We start from the raw sequence: 17,060 nt of genomic DNA on the forward strand, positions 1-17,060 counted from the left end.
CAGAAATATATTGAGTGTAACATGTTCTGACAAATATTTTGAAGGCTGCTTTTCAGATTCTATAGAGTTAAGATCTGCCTTAGAAAACTTTTGTTTGTGTATTCATTGCCTAGATTTACCAGAGCTGTAGCGAGCTACCAATTATGCTTTACTTTTCAAAAAGGTGTAAATCTGAACAACAGTAAATGAAACAGGATAATTGCAGTGAACCTCACAATAGTTTCAGTATTTCCCCTTTACATTATTCGGTTAAAGGAATTCTGACTTCAGTTAATACCCCATACCCCCTGGAAGATACTGACTTCCCACATAATGAGAAATTCAAAAGTACTGTTGTGCATATTTTTGGCTTTACTAGGAATATTTCTGCATTTTTCAAACATATTTTAATTTTTTTCTGGCATATTTTTCAATTTTACGACATAATTACATTTATATTTTACACTTTTATAGGACATAAAGGGACTTTAATAGCCAAATAGAGAGTACGGTATTTGTATATTTTTTAAAATTTGGGAAAATCCAAAACAATGTGTATTGTATACGCATAGAAGGTATAAAAATATGGAAGTAACTGTAAATGCTCTTATTTTTTTTATTTGTGTAGGTTTTCTTGTCTCTAGTGTTAAATTTACTATGAAAAGCAGATGATGATATAATACATGAATCTTTGTCTGATTACAGCTATGATTAACAATTTGATACCTGTCTTCAAATTGATTAAACTTCTGTGAAAGCAAGAAACTAAACTCCGTGACGCAGCATCGTTTCGAGGGTCAAGGTTATGCAAGCGGCATAATGAAGTCTGGTCCGCTCAGTGCTGTTGTGTGCTCCTACTGAGAATTGAGAGGCTTCACTTCTATGCCGACCCAGCCAGAGGCAGGAAACGGCTAAGGATGATGATGATGATGATGTTGATGCTACCCTTTCGGCTATGCGAGAGCTCTTATGTAAGTGTGGAATTTCTTCAATAATAAGTTAACGGAGTACAGTTCAGCTAGTGTAAGTTATTTTATGTTTCACAGAATTTGATTGTGTCACATAAGCCAATATACATATATAAAACTTCCAATAAAAGGAATCGAAACTTAAAAGTATAGGCTGCAACACCAGTGACTCCAAAATTTGTTACATGTTTTGAGAGCACTGCAAATTACACAATAGAGATTTTTCCTTTGGTGCAAACAGTTTGAGTTTTTGTTTTAAGTTTACTTTATACACAGATTAACCAATGGGGACTGGACCTAGGTACAGTTTAAAGTTTGGTCCAAACTATTATGTGCCTCCACTGGGTATCGAACCCGGAAACTTTGATACAAACAGAATCAATTACACTAACGCCTTTGTGACGGTAGAGTTCGTAGAAAGTCAGAAAAATTCGCTGTTATGCATTGCTATTGTAAATCCACAATAATTGTGTCTTCTTTTGTTGGAGGTAAGTCACAATTAATAAGAAGCTGATCTCCGCGGCGGAGTTGTTAGCACAGTGCGCTGCGAGCCAGGGATCCCGGGTTCGGATCTCGGCCTGGGAATGGGTGTTCTTTGTGAGTGTCCCTTCAATAATTTAATCTTATCATCTTCGTCGATATTAGCCAAAAGTGGCGGAAAAGGAACGCTAACAAAAATCAAATCAAATCAATTAATAACAAGAGACATCATTCGCCGTCCCTAATGTTTATGATCACTAGAGACCGGATGTTTAGGCACTAAAAACATATAAAATAGGCAGGCAAATAAGCACTTATAATTTTCAAAATAGGCAGTAAAATAGGCATTAAAATACAAATAGGCAATAAAAAGGCAATGAAATTTAACTCAAAATAATGAAGATAGACATACAAAAAGAAATAGGTGTTTAAATATAGAAACATACCTGTACATTCTTTATAGTAGCTTAAAAAAACCCAGGAGCTCATCATTAGAGACAGGAGTCCAATATTGTACTTAATAAATCACTGAAAACAGGAGTCACGTCAGCCCAAAATTTTCCATACTTAAAGCACGCGAGAACGTGTGGATCTAACTCAGTTTGTATATTTTCACCTTTCAGAACTTGTTGAATTGCCCTTAATTTGTCCAAGTCCTTATTAGCTGCAATAACTCGCTAATTGTTATTTTTAAATTTCTTGGAAGCATCGGAAACTAATCCTGGGAACAGGAAATTGTATGCACCGAGTTCAGTCATGTCCCAATTTTAAAGAAAATGCCTAAAATAGGCAATATCTGGCATTTATGAAATAATTTAGGCAATATCGTATGAAATAGGCAAAATAGGCAAAATTAAATTGCCTTTAAATGAAGCTAATCCCTCCCCCCTGGCCTTCGCAACATTAGTTTTCATCATATCTCTAACAGGAAAGAATAGGCATTTTGCCTAACATCCGGTCTCTAATGATCACGGTCAAGGACGGTTTGTGGGAAAGCTATTCAGTTATCATTATTGCATTGTTGCTTTTGAATTGTTCGATTTCACAACAATAGAATCGACCTGCTGGAAGGTCTCCTCTACTTATCCGTGAGAATCCTACTCGCTGCGTTACAACTCAAACACTTCTGGCACCAATAGTCGATAAGATTGAAATATTGATTGTGTTGAGGAGGTCATTTCTTCATGAGCGTCTGAATAAAACACGATGAGCCAGGCTCTCCCCCTCCCTCAACTTGCTGCTACGGTCTTCTTGAGTCGAGTGGTCCGGACATTGCATGACAAAGATTCAAATATCAAAGCTACGAAAGGACGAAACTACCTCTGCAGGTGGTCCTGTCAGACGAGAATGTTGCAACACTGTGTTGGTCATTGTCAAATGCAACTCGTCTGTGTACCATTCTGTCTGACTCTGTACCCGTTATGACGCATTGGGTAACTTATTCATGACTGTGAAGGGGATGTATTTCTTGCCTGCAGAATTGTCATATCTTATACCTTTGACACATTTATTGAGAATGGGGCACCGAACACACACTGAGAGACATAGATGACCGTAATTAAACAAACGGTAAAATGTTAAATTAACAATTCCATTTACTTGCAGTGTCAGTTTTTTAAAGTAGAACATAAATAATGTAGACACTTTTTTGGTACTATTTTTATACAATTTTGCACACTAATTCATTTTTATTTGTATCTCTTATGCTCCCTTTCCTTTCTTAGAATGTAAATATACTGTTTCTAAACTATTTGTTAATGTTATCATAATATTTAATGACGCAGGTTAGAACCAATGTTCTAAGGTTTTTTGAACTGTAAGGCAATAGTTCAGTTTATTGGCTGGTAACATTACAAATTTGCATACAAAAAACCTAAATCCCCCAAAATGAGATCTCAGATACGCAATTGAGAGGGCATCCCCCAAAGCAGAAAGATCAATTCGCACAGTGCATAACGCTGTCGCCTCACAATGCAATAATGAACAAAAATTTGGTTTACTTCTTTTCTCTGACATCTTCGCTTGGAACGGAGGCGCTGGGTTCGATCTCCACGAGTGAAAGTATAATGCACAATAGTTCGGAACCCACTTTAACCCAGACAATGAAATCAAGGAAACACAACGTTTTCTGGATATTTTGTTATTTTGTGATGTTGTCCAATCAAATTAGAGTTCAACCTGGACATTCAAATAAAATGAATTTAATTTACTGGAATATGTAGTACTACTTGAATTATATTCGTCACAAAAGGTCCCAAAGAATCCTGTTGCGGGTTTCGGAGAAATGACGTCATCAATATGGCCGCCGTCAGAATTTGTAGTGCAATCTTTAACGCGTATAACTTCTCACACAATAATGATAGAACCTTTGTTTTTGCAAAAAATTATGAAATAAATTGGAAAATTTACAGAATAAAGTACTCGTATATTATTTGTACGTGACACGTTTTATGAAATATATTAACACAAACTGGAGAAAATTAAATTTTTCATTACCTCTTTTAAAGTTTTAGCGTAAATTACTTAATAATTATAATGTATCGTTAAACATTTTGACTTTATAATTGTAGAGCGTTTAATGGACTTTACAAAGGTACCTGGTTCTTTTCTCTACCATTAACCAAGAGGGAGTTATTTGATTTAATGGAGTGGTTGTTTGCTAGCTGATATACAGCCTTACTGTAGTGCGGTTGAAACGTATGGATAGGTGGGGGCGGGGTGGATTATTTCATATTTGGCGGAGAATATGCCCTTTGGGGAGGGCATAGTACATTCAGACCAGAATGTAAAATGCCCCGGACCCCAAGTTTTAAACCTCTCATTTGTCGGTAATGAAGTCATCAAAATGGTGGATATAACGAAATATTTCTGTACATAATTATATGTATGTATTAATACTTTATTCTGTAAATTGTCCAATTTATTTCATTTAATTTGGTGCAAAAAACGAAGATTCTATTATATCATTATTCTGTGAGAAGTTATACGCGTTTAAATATTATACTACAAATTCTGACGGCGGCCATATTGATGACGTTATTTCTCCGAAACCCGCAAGGGGGTTGTTTGGCACTTTATGTGACGAATACAACTCAAGTAGTACAACATATTAAATTAAGTTTTGTTTCACTTTTTTGAATATCCAGGTATGGATAATTTACTGTACTAACAGAACGTTGTTTCTTTACTTCAGCTGTATCTACGGATTCTGTTAACATCTTCGTCTCTGATGCTTCTAACGTCTAAACTCTTCTAATCATGTTTGATTATAGGCCTCTGGTGCAGTGGCGTAAATAGCCCCCTGCAAATCCAGCGGTGCGGGGGAGCGCACGGGCTTCGGGGGCGCAATAAGAATGATAAATTAAGACAGACCGCAAATTCACAAAAGTTTTCGTTTCGGCGTTAAAATACATTTTCAACCAAACATATTATATTTTGACGCCCCTACTGCAAACAGAAAATGTTAATCACTAGAAAAGTAGAAACTGTATTACCAGATTAGAAGAAAACCTCCATTACCTGGATAGTTCAAGTCATCGAATGGGAAGACGACAGGCAAGAAAATGCTCTGGCAACGTTGATTTTCGACCTTGAAACGAGATTTTCAAATAATTTGACATGTAGGCTAAAAGACAAAATCCGATATTACCACTTTCTTTTCAATACCTTGATTTACTACCATTTTTCGTATCGTTGGTTCACTTCCCGTTGGTCTACTTGACGCGTTCCTCGCTATAATGTGGTTGGGAGTTTTGTCGTTTTTCAGAAAAATTGTGTTCCTTGTAACATTGCCGTGCACTGTTTCACTGCAAAGAAATGATGTGATGTTGAGTTGCCAGCATGCATGCGGGAAACCGGACTTTTTGAACAACTGTAGCACCGAAATGATGTACCAACGATAAGAATGTTACTGAAACATGTCTGTTTTGATGTACTCTATATAAGTTTCTATGGTCCGTGGGAACCATTAAAATGACACCTGTATAATTTCTTTTACAGATTCTGTTGTATTAACCTTTCGTACCGGTTTTAACATTGATTCAAATCACATGTATGTATTTTCATATTTGTATATATCTAATATGAATGTAGGCTGTAGAAAGAAAAGCTTTTTTTAACGAGTAGGGGCGCACAACTGAAAGTTGCCGGGGGGGGGGGGGTTCAGATCATGTTTGTTACGCTACTTCTCTGGTGCCCTCGACTCAACCTTTATTTCAACTCCTTCCCTCTTTTAAATTCTATATAAGTTAATCAAAAGAAAAATCACATAATTGCATAACTGGTAGTAAAATTTATCAATGGAAATATGATTTCTAAATATGGTTAGTCGCTAATTATGAACTCAATTATTTTGAAGCTTTCATTCATACATAAAGGGCTGTTATATCAAAATTTGGTAATGATTATTGTTAATTGTCATTACTTAGAACGAATATGAAATTTTTGGAGGTCTGGGGTTGACAACAACAACAGCTCCCCCAGTCTATGCACAGTTTCACGCCATGTTATGTCAGATGATTAGTTATAGATTTAAAAGAATATTTTTACCACGTTCCAAGTATCTGATTTATCATGTTGCACTTTTCAAAGCAATTTTCCCTAGTGAAGACCTAGACTGCAGTCCCCCTAAATCTTGCTCAAATCTTGATCATACCCCTCATAATTTTGCATCTTTCATAGAGCCTCCTAAGCCTATTGGCTGCTACTAACAACAAAAGTGGGCGCCGTCCCTGCCTTAAAACGATTATACCCGACGCAATTATAGTCAATACATCCCACTTAACGACATTTTTTAACATTAACCTCCTTCCCTTCAGAAACTTTGTGCGTGAAACAGTGTTACTGTGTAATCCATACGAACCGAATCAATTTATTATAAATAATGAAAGAAGTTCTCGACTGCGGTGGATTCAAGCGGCAATGCGGACAATGTAGCTTCCATGGAGCAGGAAAGGGATCAAGAATAAGTAAGTCCTTCCAAATATTTCCCTGAGGACCAGCTGCCTACACAGCGCATTTTAATTCGTGTCGCCTGCTAAATTTGCACTTTTTACTAAAATATGTGACTACAGAAGGGAAACTGTTTGTATGAAAGAGAGAACGAGAGTAAGAATTACATTTGGGAGTGTTTGTGTTTTGATGTTTTGCAGCATTTAAATGATGAAAATATAAATGAAACAGACGTAAATAAGAATTGGGAGCACATACGTAATGCAATAGAATCAGCAGCTAAAAAAGTATAGGATACCATAAACCAAGAAAAAGTAAGCCATGGTTTGATAGCGAATGTCATAATCTAATAGAAATAAGAAATCAGGCTAGACTTAGGTGGTTAAATAACTCTGATGATACAAATCTAAGCAATTATAATAGTATAAAGCGAGAAGTTAACCGCACGTTTAGAAGTAAAAAAAGGAGATTACTTGAAAAGCAAAATTAACGAAATTGAAACAAACAGCAAGAACAAAAATATTAGAGATTTATATAAAGGTGTAAATGAATTTAGAAAGGGGTGGCAACCTAAAGTAAACTTGATAAAAGATAAAAACGGTGATTTTTTGGCTGATCCAAGCAATATTTTAAATAAATGGAAGAACTACTTTAATGACCTCTTAAATGTTCATGTAGGAGATAAATCAGAAGTAAATGAAGTGCACACAGCAGAACCTTTAGTTCCAGAACCTAACTTGACTGAAGTTAAAGATGCTATTAAAAGGCTAAAGTATAACAAAGCATCTGGCATAGATTTAATACCAGCTGAGTTAATTAAATATGGTGGAAATTCATTAATATGTCAAATTCATAAATCAAATTGTTTAATATGGAATAAAGAAGAAATCCCTCAACAGTGGAAATAATCCATAATTGTTCCTGTGTTAGAAAAGGTGATAAAATGAACTGCAATAATTACCGTGGAATTTCTCTACTCTCAACAACACATAAAATATTAACTAACATTCTTTTAACAAGACTAACCCCATATGCTAATGAAATTATAGGTGATTATCAATGTGGATTTAAACGTAAGAGATCAAATACAGATCAAATTTTTCACATTAGACAGACACTTAAAAAAAGTGGGAATATAATCAAAATGTCCATGCTATTCATTGATTTTCAAAAAAGCATATGATTCGGTCAAAAGAGATAAATTATATAATATATTAGTAGAGTTTGTAATACCTAAGAAGCTTGTTAGTATGATAAAAATATGCACCAGTGAAACAGAAAGTAAAATTCGTGTGGGTATTAATGTGTCTGACAAATTTACAATTCATGATGGGTTAAAACAAGGAGATGCATTATCTCCATTGCTCTTTAATTTTGCCTTAGAATATGCTGTTAGGAAGGTAAAAGAAACTAACGAAGGACTAAAATTAAATGGTGTGACTCAGTTGTTAGTATATGCAGGTGATGTAGACTTATTAGGGGATGATATAAATACAATTAAGAATAATGCTAAAATATTTTTCAAACATGCTAAAGAGATAGGTTTGGAAGTTAATCAAGAGAAAACTAAATATATACTTACAGGCCGAAACCAAGTGTTAGGTAATAATCAAAATCTAATTATTGATAACAACTCATTTGAACTAGTTTCCAAATTCAAATACTTTGGAGTGATATTAGAAAGTGAAAATTATATTAGAGAGAAAATAAAAAGTAGGCTTAATTCAGGAAATGCATGTTACTTCTCTCTTCATAAACTATTGTCTTCTCGTTTAATATCTAAGAAACTAAAAGTTAAAATATACAAACAGTAATTTTGCCTGTAGTATTATATGGGTGTGAAACTTGGTCCTTTACATTGAAAGAGGAAAATAAATTGAGAGTATTTGAAAATAAGATCCTTATGAAAATATTTGGACCTGAAAGGGATGAGGAGATAGGTGAGTGGAGAGGGCTACATAATTTAGAAGTACATAATTTGTATTCATGTCCAGATATTATTATAATGATTAAATCAAGAAGACTTAGGTGGGCAGGCCATGTGGCACGAATGGGAGAGGAAAGAGGAGTTTACAGGATTCTTGTTGGGAAACCTGATGGTAAGAGACCTGTAGGAAGGCCAAGATGAAGATGGAGGGACAACGTTGAGATGGACCTAAAGGAAATTGGTAGGTATGGAAAAGAGTATATAGATGTTGCTGAGGATAGGGACAGATGGAAGGCCTGTGTTGCTGCAGCCATGAACCTTCGGGTTTAAGAAGGCTAGAGAGTTAGTTAGTCTTTTTAGAAATATTAAACAAGTTTAAATTACATCGTTCAGTAACTTCAAGAATTGGATCTTACTGCAGAATTGTTGTCTTATTATTGGTATTTTCTGTACTGTACTGTGGGTCAAGTGTGAGCTTCATTGTTTACAGCAGTTGGCAGCTGACTTTTGTGAAGTGAACATCTTTTAGGTGCTGCACATACGTACGGTACGTAGAGCGGGTTGAAATGCCATACTGAAATTGCAAATAATGGCTCCTAACACAATAAAACGTTCTGATTGTTTACCAAGTAAAAGGAGTAAGGCAGTAACACTTCCTGATGAAGGTTATTTTTATGAAGAAATAGCGAAAAGGTTGGCTGATGTCGCTACAAAGTCAGACGTTAGAAAATTTTGCAAGCGGTATGAAGCAACTTGAAGCACAAAAACTGTTCCAAGAAGTGGCAGGAAACCGAAACTAACTTCTCAAGACTGTCATAGAATCTGCCGCCTATCTCTATAAGATCGCCGGCGTACGGCAAAATATGTTAATGCCATCTTGAGAACTTCCGGGGTAGAAGTTTCTGACCGAACAGTCAGACAAAAATTTGCGGAAATGGTTTACGAGCGAGGATCGCAAGAAAGAAGCCTTATCTCAACCAAAAGCAGAGAAATAAGCGTGTGGAGTGGACGTTAGCAAACAGGGAGTGGACACAAGAAGATTGGGGTAAAGTCATTTGGAGCGATGAAAGCAAGATCAGCATATTTGGAATTGATGGCATAAGGTTTGTGGGTCGCCGAACAGTTGAAGACATGCTACCTGAGTGCAGTACCGCCACTATGAAGCATCCTGTGAAAGTAATGGTGTGTGGAAGCATGGCAAGGCATGGTGTCGGGAGCCTAGCAGTGTTAGAGGGGAACATAATGCCAAAAAATATCAAGAACAGGTCTTAGAAATAAAACTGCTACCAATATTCGTGATTTGTTTTTGGGGTGAAGTTCAGTGGGGCATCTTTCAGCAGGACGGCGCGAAGTATCACACCGCTCAAATGTATACCTTCCGCTGTACATGACATTTTGTCGAATATAATGCATGGACAATTTTTATATAAATGTTTGTAAAATGATATGTTCAAAAACATTTTCTGAAAAATCATTTTCAAAAATAACATTGTAAAAATAATTAAAAAGGAGTGTTATTATTGTGTTAGGAGCCATTATTTGAAGTTTCAGTATCACTTTTCAACCCGCTCTACGTACCGTACGTATGTACAGCACCTAAAAGATGTCCACTTCACAAAAGTCAGCTGCCAACTGCTGTAAACAATGAAGCTCACACTTGACCCACAGTACAGTACAGAAAATACCAATAATCAGACAACAATGCTGCAGTAAGATGCAATTCTTGAAGTTTCTGAACGATGTAAGTACAACAGCAATGCTCAAAGTTGACCTACTATACAACAATCGCACACAAGCGTTCTGTTGGTTGAAAATAAAAATAACAATAGTAATCAGACTACAATGCTGCGATCAGATGCAATTATTGAAGTTACTGAACAATGCCATTTAAACTTGTCTAATATTTCTATACAGAATATAGTTTTTATATTCGAGATTTTTTAAAAAAATAACATTTTACTAAAAGTGTCCACAATTAATGCCATTAATGTATTAAAGAGCTTTTTAAGAATATATTTTGGCATATTTGGCCATTCTTGCGTGACATAGCATATTTTGATGGATTTTCGGTCATATTCAGCAAATTTTTACATTTTCAAGAAATATACAGTCATTTTCAAGTGGATTCGTTCTTACTCATATGTTTACTCCAGAGGTTTTTTTTGGAGTGTAGCAAATTCTTTTTTTCATTTTTTTTTTTTAAATTTAGAGAAAGTATTTGTTGTGCATTGCAACTCAGGGCCCATAAAATGAACTAAAGATAGTACGTATGTGAACACATCTAAGCATTTAGATATTGATGTTTGAAACAGTACAGTTATAAGGGCATATTTTTCATATTATAGTGCATATTTTGTAAAATTTTTGGTCATAAGAGCATATTTAATTTTACATATTTTTGGTGATTTTTAGATCACAAAAATCCTAGCCCTATTAATAAAAGATGCTACGAAATTCTACGAGAATGGCAAATGCATGGGCGTATTTAAGGGGGGTTCAAAGGGTCCAAACCCCTTTTTGGTTCAGCAAAATTAACAGATTACCTGTTCTATCCGCTTCTTCATAAAAATATCTTCGGACTTGGTATTTTATTTTCCTAAATTCGAGACGTATAGGACGAGATATGAATGGGACTCAAAACACCACATGGGACTGCAGACCAAATACAATTTCCTGAAAGTTTCGAAATTTCTGCGATAAGAAACTACATTGGGATTGTCAAATCAGTTATCATTTTTCCCCTCGAGTCTTCTTAAAGAAATTTGGTTTTTAAAAACGCAGTGCAAGAAAACCAGGTAAACATCTTAACATTCTCAAGTTGTTTGACACAAGATGATCAGAACAGTATCAATACTAAGTAGTGTGACCGTGACTACATACACACAACTTTGTCGGGTCCAGCACCCGTCAATACACTCAATGAACGTTAAGCTGTGGCGTCTACATCTCGACTGAGGCAACAACCTTTCTTATACCGACTTTTCTTTGCATGTGTGACTTCTGGTGACGTGGCTATACTAGTGACCCCCAAAGTGTGACAACACAAATCTTAGGAGATATTTTATATCAATCCAGCATTAGAATGTGAATATCCAGCACACAGTTCTCGTATTGTGCGAAAAGTTGCTGCAAGGTTGACCTGACGCGCCGCTTAGATTATACAATATAGAATAACCAAAGAAGAATAATTGTCAAACAATCATGGTGTATGAAATACTGACTTCTATTGTATGAAAGTATTATGACGAAGCGCAAAAGAAACCAGCCGTGAATATATTTTTACGACAATTCTTATACAGTAGTACTCACCGACCAATGCAGCGCTGTGCAGAACTAGCAACGCAAATATAACCATGACAGGCGGGCGAATATTAGCTGTGTTGAGGTTCAGCAAAGGTTGCATGTGTTGCTAATTCGTCTCGTCCTTTGAGTTGGTTCGAGATCCGAACAAGAGATGGGAAATATTCGTTCAACGACATCTGAACTCTTCGTTTCCACACGCTGAAAGAGAAAGGACAAGCATAATGACTTTACTTATTTTCAACAGGCCGACCGCATTTTTTTTTTTTTTTAAAAATAACCACATGTCAATTCGCTCAAGTTTTGCTTTGAATATAAACAAAACAAAATATAAACTAGCTCTCGTCGAATAACATTTTCACAGATATAAGTGTCAATGTTACTGGTATCAGGTATTCCATACAGTGCTATTAATTTAAAATCAATCAAGTACTAGCAAACAGTTGAAAGTAGTAGACTATTAATAAAAATATATTATATTTAGGAACGTGAACATTTAGTTTCACTTTTCCCTCAAAATATATGTTGTACAGTGTGTCCGGCTTGAAAGTACAATAGAAGAAAAAATCATTACGTGTAATATTTAACCAAGAGCACCTTAAGCCTTACGTAGTTTGAAAGGTAATGTCAAAATGTTTTTTTCTCCCGCCCTTGCAAAACGTCAGCACTCGTTGGATTGCTCGCGCGCGCTTGCGTACACGAACTGAACTGAACTGAAGAGGTTCTCCTTATATTCCTTGGCCCCCTAGATCCCCGGACATTACTTCTCTTGATTTTTTTCTTTGGGGGTTTTTCAAAGTCACAAGTGTACCAGACCTTCCTGATCTACGACATCGCATTTGTGCTGCAATCCGAAATGTGATTCCAGTAATGCTGAACAACACATGGGCGGAGCTTGACAACAGGTTGGACATCTGTAGAGCAACAAATGGTGCACATATCGAAGTGTAATAGGTATGTAAAAAACTTTTTTGAGTTACTCTACAGGTAGAAGAAAATTCTACGGAAATATCTTAATTAACTTAAAACTTATAAAATTTTATTTTATTGTACTTTTAAGCCGGACACACTGTATTTGAATTTGTGATTTTGTTATGTATTATCAATTTTCTTCTATTTTTGGTTAATTGCTACAGTGAGGATGGATGGTGAATAGTTAAAATATTAATGACGGACGGTCACAAGGAGCACCAATGCGCAGGACGGAGTCAGAACCCAGAAGCTAACGTGATGAGATCGAAAGTTGACCACTTAACGGCACTTGGTCACCGAGCTGGCTCGAAATCTATTATTTTGTACAGCAAATCAGTGTTATTTTTTACAGTTTAGTGCGAAAATCAAACAATTTTAACTATATTTCTAGCTTACAAATTTTCAAATTTATTAAAGTGTTATAAAGTTGAAATTAGTAAAATTATGTAACAACAAACCAAATTTTAGGCTACCTCCGTGATATATGAGCAAAAATGTTTTTTGGATATGTACCTCATCGCACTGCAAATGTGAAAAGTCAACAGTAAACTCAGAAAACTCTTCAAACTCGTACATTGACAGTCTTCATTCTCACAATATTAATTTTGTGTTTTTGGTAATTCGCTTCCAAGTTCTGCAACGATAAGTTCGAAAGTGGTCAAAACAATTATCTCTATATATTGATAATATCCATTCAGAATACTTTTCACACACACACTACAATTTAACAAAAAATCCAAAAAATAACAATTTTGCCAGTGGCTTTACGTAATTTTTTCTTTTAGAAAGGAGCTTGCAATTTCACTTTAACTACATGAAAAAAACTCCCATGATGCTTTAAAAACTGGAGGAAATTTAGAAAAATCACTTTTAGGAGAACAATTATCTTATATAAGATAATATTATATGTACTTTAATGTACATTATTCTGGCAAGGGTCCCATTATTTCACATCTCTACTTATAATTTATTAGAAGCATTCTTTACTCAAATTTTAATTTAAATTTTAAAATACCAATAACTTTTCATGTGTACATAATATAACATCCACACACATAGCATGTGAAAGGTGCCCTCCCAGTCCCTGGTTTGAATCCGGCCCTCTGGATTTCTACCCTTGTATTATCCTTTCAAATCTCTCCTTCCACACCTCACAATGGGTGCCAAGCGAGTAGATTATATTTGCGCCGGAATTACGCAAAGGGGGGGGGGGGCGGTTCACATAACATTTATATTTTTAGTCCCTAGGTTCGTTACACATGTACAGAAAGTGAATAAACAACTGGTAAAAAGCAGTACTATTGCTCAGGGAGTTCAATTCAACAAATCATAACATTCCTTGTAAAATTATATATATGGGTTTATTATACGTTGTTTTATATACAAATTTACATAGCGTTTCCATGTGTGCATTGACCAAATCAACAAAACTCTTAAATCAACAAAATTGCGCACCTATGGTTTACACCATTGGTACTTCCCTTACCGCAGAGTTAGCATAACTATCTGTGCGGGCCAACCCTCAGCTTAAATGATATTCCGTTCATTACAATGCGTTTCCTTACGCCTTTACTCTTTTCTTTTGGGCATCAATTTTCGATACGAAAATATCCAAATATTCAAAGCTTTTCTAAAGGGGAATTTGGGTCAGCAACAGAGGTTGGCTTACACCAAATGATACATTCTCATAATCAGTCTAGCCACAAAAAGTGGATTAAACTCGAGGAAACGTTCCTCGCAGTCGAAAAGATGGGGAAACACTGTTTTTTTCTAAAGCCCAACTGGCCTTTTTTAAAGTCGGAGTAAACGTCCGTGAACGTGGACCCCGTAGCACTGGAATTTTCCACTGCAACGCTCTTTTATGAGACAGCTCCCCCAACTGGGAATCTAAAAACATGGGAATCTAATATGCAGTAAAAACACAATCCATAAAGCACATACACTTACATGCAATAATAACATAAAGGTACACACATGGGAACATATTACTTAACCCTACACCTTCTAGCTGGCCAGCAATTAATTAATACAATAACACATAAACCAGTAATGGTCAATCCGACGATTACAAGTATAACGCGCTACGAAATCTATAATGATAGAATCACTACAAGATCCTTTTTATTATTAGTTTTTATGTATGTTCAATGTTATTTATTTTAGTGACAGCTGTACTTTTTATGCACTTCCAAAGTAATCTGCTGTAGGTGTGGTCTACGTGACGGTGAAAACCAGTTTGTAGAAGGCGGTTAGTTTTAAAATCTTGTCCTTTCAAACCTGAAGGGGGTGGAAATGTCCAGTTTACTGGCATTTTTCGAATCGCCTATATAAGGGAACCGATTGAGTAACAGGGGTTGCCATTCTTACGATTTTTGGGCGAGAGGTGAGACCTTTGGAAGGTTGTGTCGGTGCCGGTAGAGTGGCTGGGCTAGTCAAATGGCTAGCGGTCACGGATCAACCATTTGCTTTCATTGAAATACATAGACAAGTACACGCATTTTTTTTTTATTCGTTTGGTGACAAGCCAACGCTTAGTTTTCGGTGGACATTTGTATTATTCTAAGAGAAACGTCGTATTCGAGGGAATTAAGGGACACGTTTAATTTCAAGCATATGTCTATCCGATGTTGACAAGCCAAGTACCTTGTTGGGTAAAATTATTAGTTTAAATTTGTAGATTCAACAATGTCAAGGTGTCCGGTTTTTATTAAACCTGGGATTAAAGGGACAGTAACAGGGTGGAGAAAGAATCATAACAGTTTTGTTTTTATATAATTTCAAGAACAGCGCATATTAAGAGTAGTTGTTGTAATTAGAATCAAGTTTAGTCTATTTTTGCGAGGCAATTTTCATTATAAACACGATGGGGAGGGAATTAGAGGAACATGTCATGTATGCTAGTGACAAGCTAGATACATGTTTGAACTAGTACTGCTGGTCTAGGCCAGCGTACGAACCTCTCTTATATATATATATTACAGTGTTATAATTAAAGAGGAGCATGTCATTTCTTATGTGGGGTTATTTCTGATGTAATTCTTTGTATTCTTTTAATGACCGAGATAAAATAGTATTTTTATATATTTTTAAATTGAACGTTTGGGTAAAGAGATAAAAGAAATGAGTTTTTCCCGAATATCCATGGTAAAGTATATGATAGTTATTCTATGTATTTTAATTCGATTGAACCGTATTGTTCGTTTTTAAGTGTAATGTTAACTATTTGCCTGGGGAAGTAACGGAAACAAATAACAGGTCGAGCAAAGACAGGGTATTCTCCCCAGAAGAGAAATAGAGCATTACACACCAGAGGTCCCAAGTCCAAATCTAGTTAAGTTCTATGTATTACACTGGTCAACAAAACAAAAAATATTTTTTCTGGCATGGACTTTTCCAACTGTTTTAGACTAATTTCAGTGTGCTGATTCTAAATCTGATCTCATATTTGCTCTATCACATCTCATTTGTATGCTATTGGCAAATCCCATTTTCATTTATTTTACCCGGAATTGACCGGTGGTCACTTATGATTACAAGTTGTTGCGAGTCAGTGAGTGCTTTAGTGATAAAAGATGGCGTTGTATTTGTAGGATAGTGTGTTTATAATATGATTTTATGTAGACATCAACATTTATGTCATATTTTTTATCTGCATGTCGTGATCTAACAATGGCTACAACATTCGGAAGAAGGACTTGCCGTAATGACGCAGATATCTTCTGCTACATCTGTGGCACCTTCACTTTGAGGGATCAAAGGCACAACATCAATACCTTTGTCAAGAAGGTGTATCTTGCCTACATTAATGTACGACTGGGAGACCAAGACAAAAATTGGGCTGCCCACAAAGTGTGCAAGACCTGTGTTGAAACTTTGCGATCATGGTCTAAAGGAAAGAATGCTAAGCTGAAGTTTGGTGTGCCAATGGTTTGGAGAGAACCTACAAACCATTTGGATGACTGTTACTTCTGCCTTGTCAATGTAAAAGGTTTCAATAAGACGAACAAACACCACTTACAATACCCAGACATCCCATCTGCCAGACGACCAGTTGAACACTGTGAGGAAATACCTGTGCCTGTATTTACTGAGGTACCAGATATTGATGTTGAAACCCTCACTTCACCTGCTTCTACAGACGATGAGGATGATGATCTGACCGAATATACGCCAACTGTTGCAGACTCTGATAAAATTTCTCTGTTTAGTCAGCCTGAATTAAATGATCTGGTAAGAGATTTGTATTTGCCAAAACAGTCTGCTGAAGTGTTGGCTTCCAGGCTGAAAGAGAAAGGACTACTCAGACCTGGCACTAGTGTCTCCTATTATCGAAACAGAGAAGCAGCACTGCGAAAGTACTTCCATTCAGACGGTCAACTTTTTTATTGTAATGATGTTGAAGGGCTTCTTTAGAATATGGGACTGCCTACAATGATTCAAGTGAATGGAGACTTTTATTGACAGTAGTAAAATGAGTTTGAAAT

At 35.9% G+C, this 17,060-nt stretch overlaps 1 protein-coding gene across 3 annotated transcripts in view; it reads right to left on the reverse strand.

The window, feature by feature from the left end:
* Positions 1-17,060, reverse strand: part of LOC145987127 (fibronectin type III domain-containing protein 5) — a 364,617-nt gene that overhangs the window by 121,558 nt on the left and 225,999 nt on the right. For 2 of the 3 annotated variants that reach the window (XM_083121617.1, XM_083121620.1), the window contains exon 2: positions 11,614-11,805. The exons of the other annotated variant lie outside the window; for it this stretch is intronic. In XM_083121617.1, coding sequence (XP_082977743.1) covers positions 11,614-11,707 — 94 coding nt within the window. In that variant the 5' untranslated portion in view covers positions 11,708-11,805. The remainder of the gene's footprint in view (positions 1-11,613; positions 11,806-17,060) is intronic. 3 annotated transcript variants of the gene reach the window in all.

This window comes from Lepisma saccharinum, chromosome 4 (assembly GCF_977018435.1).
Source record: "Lepisma saccharinum chromosome 4, izLepSacc3.1, whole genome shotgun sequence".
Lineage (NCBI taxonomy): Eukaryota > Metazoa > Arthropoda > Insecta > Zygentoma > Lepismatidae > Lepisma > Lepisma saccharinum.